The sequence below is a fragment of the Adiantum capillus-veneris genome, chromosome 1, assembly GCF_014529385.1.
Source record: "Adiantum capillus-veneris isolate H3 chromosome 1, ASM1452938v2, whole genome shotgun sequence".
Classification (NCBI taxonomy): Eukaryota; Viridiplantae; Streptophyta; class Polypodiopsida; order Polypodiales; family Pteridaceae; genus Adiantum; species Adiantum capillus-veneris.
This window is the reverse complement of record NC_140931.1, coordinates 132,372,259-132,390,326: the sequence shown is the minus strand read 5'-3', so window position 1 is coordinate 132,390,326 and position 18,068 is coordinate 132,372,259. Positions and strand designations below refer to the sequence as shown.

Sequence of the window (18,068 nt, the reverse complement as noted above, 5' to 3'; positions counted from 1 at the left end):
CTTAACTGGAATAAAGTGGGTTTGCTTGCTAAATCTATCCACAATAGTCCAAATCGCATCATTTCCAGTTTTAGTCTTTGGGAGATCCATAATAAAATCCATGGCAATACTCTCCCAAGGTTGATCAGGCACAGGTAAAGGTTGGAGTAACCCAACGTCTTATGCTGATCATACTTTACTTTTTGGCAAACCAAGCATTACCTGACATATTGATCAATGTCTGCTTTAAGGCTTCGCCAAAAGAAATATCTTTACAATGCTAAGGTCTTTGTTGTGCTTCATCTCCTGTGCAAGAGCAATTGCTACCGCCTTGTTGAGATCTATTGGGTCGAGGACTTCGACATCAAACTTAATATAATCGTCCAATCCGAAAAGGAATGCCTCTTTGCGCTCTTCATCCGGTTTGCGTAATTGGGTGTCGAGCTGCAAAACCCGGTTAGGAAAAGACATAATTGGAGTACCATTTTGCTTGAGGTTACGCCGATCTTCTTTCGACCGCGCTAGGTATTGAGGTGGCATGAACCGCGCCTTGAGCTTGTCTTGAAAGTCAGCCCAATTGAAAGAAAGGGGCACGCCTTCCTCGGCTTCCTTTAGGTGCGCGGCCAACTCCGCCTCTTGCCACGCTTGATACCAATTAATGGCATCATCGGCAAGATACATGGCTGCCGTCAAAACTTTGCTACTCCCAATTTTCTTAGTTGTCGCAAAGTAAGCATTAAATTGATGCAACCATGAATGAATAACATTAGCATCCATCTTACCGTCATACTTACTGAACGTCAACTTCTCAGTGACTGTGTTCTTGGAATCTGCATCTCTACTTGTGCTACCTGATGAATCGCCTATGTCCTTGAGTGGCTCGGATTTCGAGGTGAGTACATGTAGGACCAACTCTTGCATGTGTTGGTTTCTTTAAGCCTCACGCTCTAATTCCATAGCCGCTCACTTTTCTTTGGCCGCTATGCATAGAGCTTTGCGCGCTTGCTCGCGCTCAAGCTCCATAGTCGCCTTTATGTCGTCGGTCGCTATACGTTGAGCTTCGCGCGCATGCATTGAGCTTCGCGCGCTTGCTCGCGCTCAAGCTCCATAGCTGCCCTTCTTTCTTCGCGGTCGCGATCCCTCGCGGCACGTTGCGCCTCTTGTTGTAGCATCATGTCCATCATTGACTTGACCAAAGCCTCCATAGGATTTGGTGCAATCCGTGGCGTAGATGGGGATGGGGGAGGATCGGAGGACAATCCTCTTGGGGTAGAAACTTCTTCTTCTCCAACTCTACTCTCATCACCTTCACGCAAAGTATCCATTCCCCTTCAGGTGATGACCATACACTGAGACCTTGGATACTTGGGTTCTTGAGGGACTTGAATTCTTGAGGTACTTGGGTTCTTGAAAGACATGGGTTCTTAGCTTACAATTGGTGTTTGAGAAGGCTTTTCTCTTACCCGAGCTCGACCCTTCCCTGCGGGTGCACCCCATGGTGGCCTTGTGCTCACACCAAAGTTGCTTTATCCCACCTCACGTCGATTAGCCAGTCGCTAAGTGCACGGTCCGCTCTCAATGAGTGAAAAGAGAAAGAAGGGGAGGCTGGACAAGCCCTTCTTTCTTCGGTTACCTGCCACTCTTCAAAAACACGAATAGGAATCGACACGCCCAAGTGGACTTGGGTTACGTGCGACTGCAACAAGCAAAAAAAATTATGTGGTTCTTTTCTTGAGTGATACAGCACACTGCCAAGGAGCTTTGATACCAATGTAAGGTGCAGGAGAAGTGAACGTTGATGGTGCTCAGGATGAGTGCTCCGAACTATGCTCAAGGGTTCCTTTTACTAACAGAAGGGAGAGCCTTTCGTTCTCCTTAGAGAGAGAGTGCAAGTGCAATGATCGCAAACAAAGTGAATGCTACTCTCAATGATAGGACTGAGAATGAGAGAGAGAGAGAGAGAGAGAGAGAGAGAGAGAGAGAGATACGACACCAAGCGGTTCTCAAACCCCCTCCAAGGGCCCCCCTCTCTATGGCGAGAGAGGTCTATGCTATGGATTGCACAAATCTGGTACAAATGGTCGGGATGCTGTGAACTTGATGATGACAATGTCGACGACGATGGCATAGAAACAGAGGACCCGGGGACGTGGACCTTTTTGGTACGGACGGAACGGGGGACGCGGGACGGGACAGGGAGACGCGACGGGGACGGTCCCTCACATGGGTCGCAGAGGGGACGCGTCCCAGGACGCGGGTCCCCGGTGACACTTGCAAGCGAGCCGGGGACCCCACACTTGTTTTCTAGGCTTTTCAGAGTCTTGAGCTATATGCCAATGTCTCTCACCAGACTCTTCTAATCCACTCTTCACTTGTACATCATTACTTTTTCCCCTTTGAGTATGATGATTGATCATCACGTCAACATGTGCGGCACGTGCTCGCCGCGTTCTTACCGCATGTTATATTTTGGTATTAATGAGTGCAAACCCCACTTTTTCTTTGCAATCTTGTGCTCCTAGTGTTGTCTAGTATAGAACCCGTCACGTCCCCGAGACCCGTCCTCATCCCCATGTGACTATGGACGATGGAGACTATAATGATGACGACGATGGTGTCGTCGTCAAGTCCGGGATCTGCGACGATGGCGACGAAGGTGTCGTCGTCAAGATAGGGATCTGCGATGACGATGACGAAGGTGTCGGCATCAAGCTAGGGATCTGTGATGACGATGACGATGGTGTCGATGACGACGGTGTCAAGACTGAAAACTGAAAACGCTAGATGCTCTGCTATGGATCTACTACTGTGGCGGTACTGCGGGGCTGATCTGCAACCGCCGAGTCGTGCAAGGGCTGAGAATGCAAAATGCTGGCTGATCTGGGCTGGAATTGCAAAACGCTGGCTGTCTTGGCTGAAAACTGAAAACACCAGGCTGATCTACTTCTAGTTGGTCAATGCGGCGAGGAATTGCAATGGGGAGTTGCGGTCCAGCGAAGCTAAGGGCTGAAAACTGAAACGCTGGTGGCTGTGGGCTGAAAACACTGAACTGCTGATGCTGAAAACGCTTGGGAGCGTGAGGCTGCCTACCGGTTTGCTGTGGTGCCTGCCCTTTCTGTGTCCCTGCTTCTTCTGCTTGTACTGAGTGCCCAATGATTTTCTTTTATAGTTCCTTAGCAAATTGCCCTACTTACTTTCCAACAAAAGTCACTTTTAATAAATAAGTGAAAAATGTGTACTTTGGCAAAAAGGGTTCTATGCTCTGGAAAATGCTCATGATGGGTATTGAATCTCATGCTAATGATCGTGTTGTGTGCAATCAGAGGATATGCAACTATTCTAAGTGCCTGGACATGAACGGCCTGCGCACAGTCTCACAAGGGTGCCAAAATACTTCTTAGGCTAACCTGAACCCTAGAACTGGGATAGCTTGTCCATGTGCACATAGAGTTAGATGTGACAGAGCTGACGAGCCGGAGAGCAGAAGGGAGCCATGGCAAAATTGTACTTGCAATACAAAAAGAAATGCCTAAAGGAGCGCCAGGATTTGGGGCCAATCTCTCTTGACACGGAACTACGCCAGGCTGTGTCGACTCAACTAAACTGTGATTTAATTATGTGAAGTGTTATAAGTGAATCCCTCTCTCGTGTTGCGACAGATTCTAGACTTCGGGTGCCCAAGTTTGTTATAGAAGGTACCCAAGCTAGAACGTGGGCTCAATTTAAAGCTGAATTTTGAGAACAATTTCTTTTGTTTGACTTCGAGAAGGACATTCCAAAGGAATGGGACTGGCTCGCCCAAAAGGAACATGAGAAAGTCACTGCTTATGTTTACTAGTTTTGGTCGGTTCTTTTGAAAGTTACGTGTTTCATGAAGATTTCCGATGGGGAAAAGATACAAAAGTTCTAAGCAGGCCTTCAACCACCGCTTCGGAAGAGTATGAAGGTGTACCCACATGACACCCTTCAATGGATGATGGAGTCGGCAATATTGTCGAGGATCTACATTCCATTGGTACCCTCAGACAGATGGAACATAGCACGTACTGTGCGAAGGCAAAGAACAGTTTATGATAACCATGACGACCAAAGCAAAAAGCATCCCCCAGAGGAGGCAGATCAGCCTAAGAAGCCAGAGGGTACCGACAAATGGCTCAAGTATCTCATGTCGAATCAAGTATAGACCTTCAAAGAGCAAGGAAGGTGCTTCGACTGTGGTAAGAAAGGACACATGAAGCATGACTGCCCTGTTCGGCAGCAACGGCAAGAACAAGCATCTTCGAAGAAGGAACAATCGAAGAAGGAACCCGCTCCACCAAGCTTGAATTTTATTCTTGATATGCAAGGGAATACAGAAACCAAAAAAGGGAAGCGCCAGCTCCGTAAAGGCTAGGGATCCGTGAATAACAAGCGGGTGTTGATCCTTTACAACCCTGAATTGACGAACAATTCATCTCACTGGAAATTGCAGAACGCTTGGCCTCACACGGGCTCAGCTTGGAACTCCAGTCACTTCCAGATTGGCATTCGAGGAGTTGACCACCAATGCAACTCCTCTGCAAGGACAGCTCAATCTTCGAATTATCGAGTACAAGGACCGCGAACCATTTTTTATGCCACCCATCAAGGGATGTGATATCATCTTGGGTATGCCATGGCACTACCATATGCAACCAGTACCAGATTATGTAGAAAATTTTGGTTGATGCAAGAGATCGACTATTCCCTATTGTAAGCCATATCTCCATTAAAAAGGAAATAAAGAAGTGTGTTTCTGCCTACTTGATTTTCCCACGAGAAAAAGATAAAACTAAGGAGAGTTCGCTCTCTACTCTCGAAATTGAACGTTTTCAGTTTCTTGAAAAGTATAAAGATTGTTTCATGGATACTATGCCGGACAAGCTACCTCCGGAACATTCGAAAGATCATCAAATTGATCTCATATCGGGTAGCTCTCCCCTGAACCAACCCCCTTACAGGGTAAGTCTTCCTCAGCAAGAGAAAATTTTGAAGCAAGTCAACGAGCTTCTGGAAAAAGGTCTAGTACGACCGAGTACTTCGCCTTACTACTCTCCAGTCATACCGGTGCAGAAGAAAGCCAGCACATTTCAAACGTGCATAGACTATCGATCTCGAAACAAGATCACTATCAAGAATCGCTTTCCGATTCCTCGCATTGAATGATATTTTTGATAAGCTACAAGGTGCAAGCATCTTTAGTCGCATTGACTTAAAGAGCGGGTATCATCAAATACACATAGCCCCTAAGGATGTCCATAAGACTGCCTTTCGCACAACCGACTTTATAAATTTTTGGTAATGCCTTTCGGCTTTGTTACCATATACATGTGGTAGTGATGTGTGTGAACACACTAGGACCGCTGGGGCATTTTTTCCCTCTTTAGGAGGTTTTTTCCCCCGACCATTGTATATACATCCATCACTCTAGGGCTATCTATCTTTCCATTGCACACTAAGTAACACACTCTCTATTGTGTGCCTAGAGCTTCCTTCGTCTTCTCCAAGCTGTGCGTTTCTCTGCAACCCTAATTCCAACAATTGGTATCAGAGCAGGTTGCATCCTCCCGGGCTTAGTCGCCAACTGCTCCAGCACACGCCTACTCACTTTCTCCGATTTCAGTGAGCTTTGGCGAGCGTTCGCAGGTCGACAAATATTTCGAGTAAGCTCGTAGAGCTTAGTCTGCTCAGATTTTTTGATTCGGGCTCATTTCGGCCTCCGTTTCCACTACAGGCAGGTCTACACACGCAATTTCGTCATTTTGTACAGAATTTCTATTAGTGTTGTTTTTTGCATATCAGGTGCCTTACAGTCTTCTACGGTTTGTGCTATATAGCACGTGTTGTTCCCGCTCCATTTCTCCTATTTTCGGGCAGTTTTCACATCAGGTGCAGCATTTACCATGGCTGACAACAACAACACAGATGTGTTCAAGATGTTTGCTGTTGAGGACAGGTTGGATGGGGACAATTACCCTATGTGGGCTTATATGATGCAACACGTTCTTGTGTCAAAGGGCGTCTGGAATATTGTGCAGGCATTGATGTACGTCCTGGTTCTGAGGATGTAGGCGATGTTGAGGATGTTGCAGGTCTTGCTGCAAGGATTGCTGCTGTTAGAGTTGTTTTGCCTACGGCAGAACAAGCTCGTTGGGATGTTAAGGATGCGTAGGCTCATGCATTGATTGAGTTGTCTGTGAAGCGCACCATTGTTCCTCACATCCGTTCAGCAAAATCTGCAAAACAGGCTTGGGATATTTTGGCTGGTGGACACTTTCCTTGCTAGTGTCAAGGATATCAATGAGCAACTTATTTCTAAAGGAGAAGTCATTTCAGACAGTTCCCTTGTGCAGACTATTCCTGATGCCTTACTAGATTCTTACTAGATTCTTACCAGACTTTTGCTAGTACTTGGAGAGTTATGACCAAAGGAAATCCAGAAGTTGTCAAGTTTGATGCATTATGCACATTGTTGTTGCAAGAGTCACTTTCCAGAAAAAACAGGACTAGACAGCGTGCAATTAAGCAGGCTTTTATTTCTTCTCAAAGAAAGGGTGGTAACAGCAATGCAACCACTTCTTATGGTTCTGTTGCGAGTGGTAAAACTTCTGTTTCTAATGCTTCTGCTAGCAGCATTTCGTCGGGCAATTCTGGTGACAAGGGCAAAAAGAAGTTGCGTTGCCATTATTGTAAAGCTAATGATCACTTGATCAAGTCGTGTCCTAAGTTGAAGGCCAAACAGGCTAAGAAGAAAGAGGGTGGTTCCACTGCAAATGCTGGTTCCACTACAAATGCAGCCATTGTTGAGTCTTCTGTGAAAGGAGACTGTAATGCTGATGTTGATGCAGAATGGGCTTTTAGCCCAGAGTGCACTTACAATCCTGCTGTCCATGATGCATGCTTGTCAGTTGCTACAGATTCACATGTGTGGTATTTCGATAGTGCTGCTACAAAGCACATTCCCTCACATCGTGAATTGTTTACCTCTCTCGAGTCTGTCCCTCATGGGAATTCTGTCACTTGTGCCAACAACGCCTCTTATCCAGTTCAGGGAGTTGGAAAGATTGTGCTTACTGTTGATATTGGCAGTTCTTTCGCACTTGTTGATACACTTTATGAACCTGGGATCAAGAAGAATCTCTTGTCTGTATCCGCACTTGCTAGACTTGGACTTGTAGTCAAATTTGTGGATGACAGATGTACAGTTCATGATCTCAGTTTTGGTGATGAAATTGTTGCATCTGGCCTTTTGTGCCGTGGGCTGTATAAGCTCACTTTGTATGACAAGTGTGGACAAAAAATTTTGCAAATGTTGTTACAGATTCAAGGGCTATTTCAGATGCAAAACTTTGGCATGCACGTTTTGGTCATCTGAATTTTTCCAGTTTGCTGCGTTTGCAGAAATCTCATATGGTTGCTTCTTTGCCGCCTCTTGAAGCACCTGTCAAACATGTTTGTGAAGGCTGTATTTTGGGTAAGATGCAGCGTTCTAAGTTTCCAAAGGATAGTTCAGTTCGGGCCACATGCAGGTTGCAGCTAGTGCATAGTGATGTTTGTGGGCCCATGCAAACTCCGTCCTTACCTTTACTTCGTGACTTTCATTGATGATTACTCCAGGCATGCATGGGTATTTCCACTTAAAGCGAAGTCCGAAGTTTTTATGTGCTTCAAACAATTTCTGGCTATGGCTGAAAATGTCTCGAAATGTACTATGGGCACCCTCCGTTCCGATCGAGGGGGGAAGTATATGTCTCATGAATTTAATGCATTTCTGGCTAGTCGAGGGATAAAACACCAATGTACAGTGCCTTATACACCTCAGCAAAATGGTGTTGCTGAGAGGAAGAACAGGTCCACTTACGGAAATGGCACAATGTATGGTCAAAAGTCAAGCTTTGCCGCATTCTTTTTGGCTTGTGGCCATCATGTGTGCCACTTATGTACTTAACAGGTGTCTTACGAAAGCTTTGCAGTCTATTACTCTATATGAAGCATGGCATGATAGAAAGCCTTCTATTGAGCACATGCGTGTTTTTGGCTGTTTGGCATATGCTTTGGTGCCACAAACACAATGCAGAAAATTGGATGATAAGGCTCTCAAATGTATTTTTGTTGGTTATAGTGCTGAAAGCAAAGGTTACAGGTTGTATCATCCGCAAACAAAACGTATTCTCGTTTCACAGGATGTAGTGTTTGTGGAAGATTATGTTCAGCCCTTGCTGTCATGTACTAAAGACAGTAATGTAAGCTCACATGACATTTATGACATTTTGTTGCCTCTTTTCAGTGGTGGAAATACGAATGTAAGTTCCAATGAGGCAAATGTGCAGCCTATGGGGGTTTCTCAAAATGTTATAGATCAGCCTATTACTGATGCAGATGTACATGATGTACTTAATGAGGAAAGGGCTGAAAATGAGCAGGCTAGAGGTATGCCAAAATGGCTGGTGCACACTTTGCGTGACAGTAAATTGGATGCACCTTTGTCTAGCCGTACTCGTTCAGGCTCTCGCCATGCATCTTATGCATCAGATTGTTATGCTTTGGCTGTGTCTAGCTTACATGATGTTGACGAGCCTATGTCTTTTGATGAAGCACAGAATTCAGAAAATTGGATGGCTGCCATGCAATCAGAATATGATGCACTTATAGAAAATGACACATGGACTTTATGTGATTTGCCTCCTGGCAAAAAGGCCATTGGTACGAAGTGGGTTTACAAGTTGAAACGCAAGCCGGATGGTGAGATCGATCGCCATAAGGCTCGACTTGTTGCAAAGGGTTATGCACAGCAAAAAGGCATTGATTATGAAGAGACTTTTGCTCCCACTTGTCGTATGACTACTGTGCGTTTTCTATGTGCATTGGCATCTCATTTTGGTTGGGATGTACATCAATCAGACATTGTTACTGCTTTCTTGAATGGGGACATATTTGAGGAAGTTTATGTAACGCAGCCTCGCGGTTTTGTCATAAAAGGACAAGAGGACAAAGTGTGCACATGTAAGAAGGCTTTGTATGGGTTGAAGCAATCTCCTCGTGCTTGGTATGAGAAAGTTGACACTCATTTGGTCAAACGAGGCTTTCGTAATAGTCCAACAGAACGCACATTGTATCTAAAGCGTGAGAGTGATGTACTTCTCATTGTGGTTCTTTATGTCGATGATTTGCTGATCACTAGACCAAATGAGAGTCATATTGCTGAATTTAAGGCTGATTTGAATGCCACTTTCAAGATGAAAGATTTGGGACTGTTGCATCATTACTTGGGTATACAATTTGAGCAGTGTGATGGTGGTCTTGCCTTGTGTCAGAAAAGTTACATAGAGACATTGCTATGCAAGTTTGGACTTGAGGATTGCAAACCTATTGCCACTCCCATGAAAACACGTTTGAAGTTGAGTCTACATGATGCTGGCAATCCTGCTAATGTCACTCTTTACCAAACTGTTGTTGGCTGTCTCATTTATGTATGCAACACGAGGCCAGATATTCAGTTTGCAGTCTCACAGGTTAGCAGATTTATGCATAGCCCAGGGTCTAAGCATTGGCAGGTTGTCAAGAGGATTTTCCGCTACCTTAATGGCACTTTACATCTTGGCTTGTTTTATCCCAAGGGGGGATCATTGCCGCCAGACTTACATGCTTTTTCAGACTCAGATTGGGCTGGTTGTTTTGACACGCGAGTGTCCACAAGTGGTTTTTGTTTCATGCTTGGCAGTTCATGTATATCATGGTTGAGCAAGAAGCAACCTACTGTGGCCACTTCGAGTTGTGAGGCTGAGTACAGGGCTATGGTTGAGTGTATATGGCTCAGACGCCTTATGGCTGATTTGGGTGTTGGACACGACACTGCCAGCACTATCTACACTGACAATCAGAGCGCATTGGCAATTGCGAGGAACCAAGTTTTTCATGCTCGCACAAAGCACATTGAGGTGCATTACCACTATGTCAGGGAGAGGCTCTCAGCAAGAGTGATCAGCTTGGCTTATGTTCCAACACAGGACAACCTTGTAGATCTTTTCAGAAAGGCATTGTGTCGTGAGAAGCTTGAAGCTTTCCGCAAAGCTTTGGGCTTACTCCCCTTTGTGGACTGATCATGTCCTCAGGGCATGGCACTTTCCTTTACTCATGTGCAGCTCTCATTCACCGCATCACTCCAGGGGGGGTTTGTTACCATATACATGTGGTAGTGATGTGTGTGAACACACTAGGACCGCCCGGGCATTTTTTCCCTCTTTAGGAGGTTTTTTCCCCCGAGCATTGTATATACGCCCATCTCTCTAGGGCTATCTATCTTTCCATCGCACACTAAGTAACACACTCTCTATTGTGTGCCTAGAGCTTTCTTCGTCTTCTCCAAGTTGTGCGTTTCTCTGCAACCCTAATTCCAACAGGCTTGACCAAGGCTCCTGCCAAATTCAATCGAATGATGGATCGAATTTTCAACCCACACCGAGCTTTCACAGGAGTATTTCTTTGTTTTCGGAGTCGGGTAGGGTTTTACAAGAGTATTCTTTGATGGCATTGTAACAAACTTGGACACCCCAAGTATGGAATTTAGCACCACACACGAGAGAGAATAACTTTAAAATACTTCACACTTAATTCACATTTCAATAGAGTTGACACGGCCCGGTGTAGTGCCGTGCCTAGAGATATTGGCCTCAAAGACTGGCGCCCCTTTCGGTATTTATTTTCATATTGATGCTTAAGCAGAGTACAATTGCCCTTGGGACTCCTCTGCTCACTGGCTCGTCAACAGCGCTCAACGCACGCTGAGCTCGAGAGAGCCCAAGGGACTTTTTTTTAAGGCCCTTGGCCATGGGCAAAGCAAAGCATGAAAAGCTTTCAAAATCAAAAGAACTTGGCTCTCAAAAGCAGCCAGCGCAAAAGACTGAATTCCGTACAACCTGCCATGTCAGCACAGCAGTGCATTTTCCGAAAATCCGTAAGGCCAACCACGTCAGGAGTTCAACGCGATATTCGAAAATCCGCACAGCCAGCCGCTCGCCACTTTTTAATTATCATGGTGTCCCCAGGGCCCTGTCGACAGGTGCCCATAAGTTGGGACACTTATTAGCATGCCACGTCATCAGTTTGTGACACTCGTCTTTTCGAAGACCGCAGAAGAACATTGGAAGCACTTGGACATAGTGTTTCAAGAATCGCGAAAGCATGAGTTGCATGTGAATGCAAAGAAGGGTGAGTTCTTTCTCACTGGGATACACTATCTCGACCATATAGTCTCACACAACCAAGTGAGTCAGGTCGTACAAGATTAGCCAAATCCCACTACGATGATGTACGTAGCTTTTTGGGATTGTGTTCCTATTATCAGAGGTTTATCGAAGGCTTTGCTCAAGTAGCAGGACCACTCCATGACCTAACAAGGAAGAAGATCCCTTTCAAATAGGGATCGAGACAACAAGGTGCCTTTGATAGACTAAAGTATGCAGAATTGCATGCCTCGATCTCAAGAAGGAACTTATGGCTGTGATTCATGTCTTGTCTACCTGGAAGCATTATCTTCTAGCAACAAATTTTGTGATCAAAACCGGTCATCAAAGTTTGCGATATTTCCTTACGCAACGGACATTACCTGAAAAGCAGATAAGATGGGCTAACTTTTTGTCCATGTTTCACTTCCACATCCTTCACACAACTGGGAGTAAGAATGTGGATGTAGACCATTGTCTAGACGGCCTAGGATTAATGCATTTACTTTTGTATATCACCAACAACTTGGAATCACTTCCAGAATCCAAACGACCCAAAGTTGTCCTCCATTTGGAGTAAGTTACAGAACGAAGAATATGAATATCCCTATTCCATTCCGGAAGGTTACCTCTATCACCACCAAGCAATTTGCCTAGCGGAACCATTGAGGAACAAAATCATGGAAGAAGCACATGCTTCACCTTGTGCAAGTCATCAGGGAATTCTCCCTACCACTTTAGCATTGGCAAGGTATTTCTTTTGCCAAGCCTTAGAGCAGACATTGATCAATATGTCAAAGAATGTTTAGTTTGCCAAAAGGTAAAGTACGATCAGCATAAGACGCCTGGGTTACTCCAACCTTTGTTTGTGCCTGATCAACCCTGGGAGTGTATTGCCATGGATTTTATTATGGATCTCGCAAGGACTCGGACTGGAAATGATGCAATTTGGACCATGGTGGACAGATTTAGCAAGCAAGCTCACTTTATTCCAGTCAAGAAAACGATCAAACGGGATCCTTGAAGCATTCGGTTTAGCATAGTCTACTCCGATAGAACCCCGATTTCAGCGAGAGTGAATCTATTGCAGCGGGTTTGCACAAGAGGGGAGTCACTCCGCTTCTTTGTCAACGGATTACCCCCATTTTTGAATAGAGTCATTGATGTCCCCTTTGGGTTTCAGGGATACTAAAGGGCTGAGTAGTATTATGCGCCAATAGGTTGACGTGGCAAACCTCCGCAATTTGCGCTGACTGCTAACGTGGCAGATTTTTGCAAAACGCACTAATTTGCCTGACATGGCAGTACGTACGGATTTTCAAAAATTATGCTGGCTGTTTTGGAAGATCATTTGCTTTTGGAAACTTTGCTTTTGAAACTTAACTGATTTTGGGGCTCTGCTTTTGGGCATCCCTTGTAAGAATAAATAAGTCCTTTGGGACTCACCCCTTAGAGCATCTGGACGCAGAGTCTAAGAGAGTACCTGCGGACTCTCTTGTACTTTGCACACAGATTAATATAAAAAGAAATACCGAAAGGGGCGCCAATCTTTGGGGCCAATACCTCTTGGCCACGCCAGTCCATGTCGTCTTTTGGGAATTGTTTTTGAAGTGAATCTCTGCTGTGTCGCGGTAGAATCTTGACTTGGAGTGTCCGAGTTTGTTACACTTACTGTGAAAATTTTTGGGATGCTTTCCTTTCCGGCCTCTTCTTTCAAGAAGATTAGTTTTAAGGAGCAGAGTGAGAGGTTTTATTCTAGACTTCCTAAAGAAATTCAAGAGTACTATCTGGAGAAGAAGTCAAAGTCCATTCAACAATTGATGGGACATGCTAAGCGGGGATTCGCTATGCATTCGGGTAACTTGACTTACCCACCAGATGAACCTTCGACAAGTCAGAACAAAGACATATGACAAAGAGATACACGATCTCGATTGGAAGAGGAACAGAGGCTGACAGAAGAACAACGAGAGGAATATTTCAAAGCAAGAAAATGTTTTGAATCTGGAGAACAAGGACATATTGCCGCACGGTGCCCCAAAAAGGGGCACAAGAATAAAGATGACTGACAGATTGAAAGGACAACGGGACGAGGAGATACTCGTTCCAAAACAGATTTTTTAAAAAAAATTATGGATGAACTAGCATTGTTTTGCTTTGTGAATTTATAAAATAGGACATTTTGGAAGATGATCTTGATTTAAGTATGAAACTAATGTTGTATGGAAGTACCTCCTATTTGTGAACAGATAATAGGGTTAAGAATGAAATGATGATTTTGGAGCAGTGACAGCTCCCGAATGAACGTAGATACTCGTTCAGGAACAGATAGTGGAAAGGAAAGAGAAAAGGTAAAGTGAACGGTGATTCTTAGTTGAGAACCATCCGGCATTGACTGCCGGAATGAATGAAGGAGAAGGACCTAGCAGATACTCCTCAGATTTAGAACTTTACCTCGACGCTTTTGGTCTAGCTTTGGCTATTCCAAGAGTTCCCAAAAGTCAGCGAGTTGAATCTAGTGCATGTGGGACTGCACAAGAGGGGAGTTACTCCGCTCAGTTGTCACAAATTACCTGGATGGAATAAAGTCACTGATTTTCCCCTCTGGACTTCGGGGATATTGATGTGCTGACAGTATTCCGCTGGATGACTTTATGAAAGAAGTACTTCGAAATGGGATCCCAAAAATGATTACTCGCACACGACAGTGCTTGAGTGGAATAACTGACGGAATGACTCCAGCATTTCGGTCTTGAAAATCTCTATAGACATGATCCCAATAAGGATTTAATTACTTCGACATCAGTGAGGTCCGGGATGGATCTAGATGCGATTACTAAATACGTTGCTCGCAATCATGGTCTGAGATTTGGAATGAATTTTTCTGTGATTGATTTGATATGTCATGTGATGTGGTGTAATGTGACTCGTCTTTGTACAAGTGCTAATTTGTGTCGTCTAGTGCATCGGTACTTAGAGTCAATGTCTACTAAACTGGTTTATGACTTATGTTTGATTTTGCAGGCGTAATCGAGGGCGATTACAATTCTTTCAAGAGGGGGGTATGTCACAAAATGATGACGTGGCATGACCACCAGACAGAAATGCTTACATAGCAGAGGATAGTGCAGACTTGATGACGTGGCAGAGAGCTGTACAAACAAGCTGACGTGGCAGATTCTACGGATTTCCGTATTTCACGTTGGCTCTTGACGTTGCAGGGCTGCCGCAAATTGCGCTGGTGCTTTGTATGGCAACTTTTGGAGCCAGTTGCTTTTGAGATTATTACTTTTAGGACTCATTGCTATAGAGTTTAACTGCTTTTGGGGCTCTGCTTTTCGCATCCCTTGTAAGAATAAATAGGACCCAAGGGCCTCACTCCATATAGCATCTAGACACAGAGTTTGAGAGTCGAGAACCCGTGGGAGTTGTACTTTGATCAAGCATTAATATAAAAGAAATACCAAAAGGGGCGCCAGTCTTTGGGGCCAATCTCTCTGGGCACCGATCTACGCCGGGCCGTGTCGACCAAATTGAACTATGATTTTAAAGTTGTGAAATATTTTAAGTGATTCTCTCGTGTGTCGTGTCGGATTCTCGACTTGGGGTGCCCAAGCCTGTCACAAAGATTCTCTTTAAGGGGGGAGACCCATCTCACCTTCGGGTCCCAAATACTGTGTCGATCTTCTCCCTTGACTATTTTAGTTGAAAGAAGCTTGTTGATTATTCGTGTGGGCTCCGCTCCCATTTGTGACATCTTGCCTTGCATGAACTGCCTCTGATTTTCCAAGTTACGCATCCTTAGCGTTGCAACGCATTTGAACCTTCAAGTACACAACCGTTTCATGAAGTTGCTACAGTTATCCCTAGAAAATGAAAACTCCTCCCCACTTGAATGAGATAACAAGGAGGACACAAGCAAGCTCACTCTAAATTTCTATCACTACAGAAATGCAATATTGTAATGCTTCCAAGACTCTTGACTAATCCAATTGTGTGTCACAAATGGCACAATTTTCCTTCACGAATTCACTCAATTTAAAAAAGTAGCATGGTCTTTGCTAACAAAAGCAGGTGAAATTCTAGTAAAGGAAACTTGAAAGCACTCCCAATGAATCATTCTATAAGCATAAGAAGTTATTTTAGACGTGCATCCTCTTAAGCATTCATTGTACTCTAATTTATCATCGTGTGAATAGAACAATTCAAACAAGCTAAAAGATATCAACTAAATTCTATGTTCAGACAATAAGGAGCAACAAGCTGTATGAATCTTGCAGATTTCCCAACCATTTACATACTTAGAATTGGCCTGCTTCTGATTCTCCACATGAAAATATGTCCATTATTACCTCGCGATAACACTTCTCCCCCCGAAAAAACTATATCCCAATGTCAATTTGCCAAACTTTAAGACAATCAGCATCGTAACGGTTTGCTCATAACTATGCCAAACTTTAAGACAATCAGCATTGCAATGGTTTGCTCATAATGATGCACGCCCAGAACTTCTTGACTACACTAATCTTGATGATGAATGAATCTCCAACAAGATCTTCGAGCTCTATAAATGAGGTCTACAACTAAAATTCCACATCATTGATGAAGTCAACCACCATCCACAGCCTACCACGAGTTATAACACCCACTGCCTACCACTCATAAAGTTCTGACATCCATGGATCTTACCTCATTGCTATGCTTAGATTCATAATAGATTAAACTTCCATACAGACAATGCTGATTCTTTTGCAGTTTCGCCACAGACTTTAGGGTTCTTACCCAACCATTATAAAGGCTGTTTCCATTAGAAGTTTTGAGGCTGAGGTAGTTGTCTGCCAGGCAAGGAAAACACCTATTTTTCAGGAGGAACTGTACTTCGGAAGCCATTGCTCAAAATGGATGTCCAAAGACACTTGCAAATAATAAAAGGTTGATGATGACACAATGCACTCTCTAAAGTGCGCTCTCTTTATCACAAAGTTCCTTCTCGAATAGTATGTGCACTTACTGAAACTGATGTTGAGGACGAGGAGGGAGTATGTGTCGCGAATGTCCGGAGGACCCGATCGCCCAAAGTGAGACATGGCAACCTCCTTCTTCGCTGAAGAAAGCTATGGCCGTGGCTCTATCTGTTCTACTCTTGTTTGACTCAGTTCTTTCTTTAACCGTTCTAGGCGCTGCGTGACCGTCGATCCAATCTTGTAGATCAGGGTGGCATGTGTTAAGTCACCTCCAGATTAAGAAGACGAAGAGAAGACAAGACAAGTTCACTATGGCCTATATCAGGCCCCTGTCACACTGGGGCACCCAATGCGCGGACAATCAAATGTGGCGCCTCCTCATTCGTCCGCCAAAAAGTAGTTTTGGTCTAGAGGCTTTGTTAGATGGCCGGCCTCACCAACCCGGCACACTTTCGAAAGTGATGGACAACCCTCAAAAGGGAGCGCACGAATGCACGCCGTGGGCACTGAGCTCTGACAATCGACGCGAGAGGCGGATGGTCTACCACCTGGCCTACGGGGGTTGGTTGAATCCGGATGACATCTTTTAGGCTAAATCCCAATGTGATTGAAACTGGGCGCCCACCCAAAAAATCCATGTTGGGGCAGGCGGCCCAGTGTGACAGGGGCCTCAGACAATCAACAAGAATTTAAAAATAAGAGTAAGAGAGAAAACAGTAAACAAACATTAAAAATGTTTGTTGTTACAATGGAATAATATGTAGTTTTAAAACACGTGTAACAATGAATTATTGAAATTACAATATATTTCAAAAGCATAAGAACTAATGACTAACAAAACACTTCGAAGCATTCTAAGAAATTGAGCACAAACAAGATGAAAGAGGATGAGAAAGATTGTGTGTGACGGACTACTTAATGCCCCTTTTTAAAGAGAGGTAAACAAATGTCAACAGCCTCTCACAAAAGCCTTTAAGAAATGGTAAAAAGAAAGTTTGTTGCCATGTAGCACTAATCAGCACGCTTTATCCAATGGTCCGCAATTGCACTCAAAAGGCAACCCTTTCGTAGGGCCTTATGCAGTCCAAAAAATGGAGAGACACGAGAGAGAGAGAGAGAGAGAGAGAGAGAGAGAGATTTTATTAGCGTCTTCGAAAGGCTCAACTTGGCCTATGAGACAAATTGATGTGCATATGTGGTGTATCCTCTATCATCTCCAAAAAAAAAAAAGGAAATATTAAGTGAAACTAAAGAGTGTGTCTAAAGCTAAGTGATAAAGTGGTGATATGGGGTGTACAATGAGTGGCAACCATGATGGATAGAGGGATGATGAAGCTCTATTACTAGCGGCTCTGAATACAAGACTATATGCAACAGATATACAATTCTTGATCTGCACAAAGAGAGAGAGGGGGGGCACGCAGGGGGGAAGGAGGGGGATACACATGGGGTATATAAGCAAAGGGTAACGTTTATTACTCGCTCCTTCGAGTAGACTAGCTAATAACACAATAAGAACTCCAAAAATAGGCTAACATAATAGCACCATCCCATTATGACAAGGCATATCCCAACAATATAATTCTGATGGTGGCAAAGAGTTGAAAGTGTCATATTTCCTCTACAAAACATCATTACCAAATGCATACACATGGTTGTTCTTCTTCTTCTATATTCACCTTGTTCAGTGCCTTGGATGTTCTTCTTCTTTTCCTTGTAATAGCATCTGAATTTTGGGTCATTTCCCCTTCCATAGTGAGGACATGGGTTGTTTGTGTAGCAATCTCTAGCAATGCATCCTACTTGCTACATGATGCCTGACTTGACTCGCAAGTGAATGAAGCTTTTTACAACGCCAATGTATTACAGCTTGGGAGGAATCCGG

The 18,068-nt window shown here is 44.2% G+C and overlaps 1 protein-coding gene across 18 annotated transcripts in view; it reads right to left on the bottom strand.

Annotated features, from left to right (window-relative positions):
* The window catches only part of LOC147465581 (uncharacterized), a 54,492-nt gene extending 38,026 nt beyond the window's left edge, over nucleotides 1-16,466 (bottom strand). For 10 of the 18 annotated variants that reach the window (XR_015189263.1, XM_086520629.1, XM_086520631.1 and 7 more), the window contains exons 1-2: nucleotides 16,002-16,042; nucleotides 14,878-15,043 (exon numbers count right to left, since the gene is read on the bottom strand). Coding sequence is in view for 17 of the 18 variants with exons in the window: in XM_086520629.1 (XP_086376755.1) it covers nucleotides 14,878-15,043; nucleotides 16,002-16,027 (192 nt within the window). In the remaining variant the exon portion in view is untranslated. Of the gene's footprint in view, nucleotides 1-14,877; nucleotides 15,044-16,001; nucleotides 16,055-16,230 lie in introns of those variants that run through there. The other 8 variants (XM_086520657.1, XM_086520707.1, XM_086520680.1 and 5 more) reach the window with 7 other exon arrangements.
* Between the last annotated feature and the right edge of the window lie 1,602 nt (nucleotides 16,467-18,068).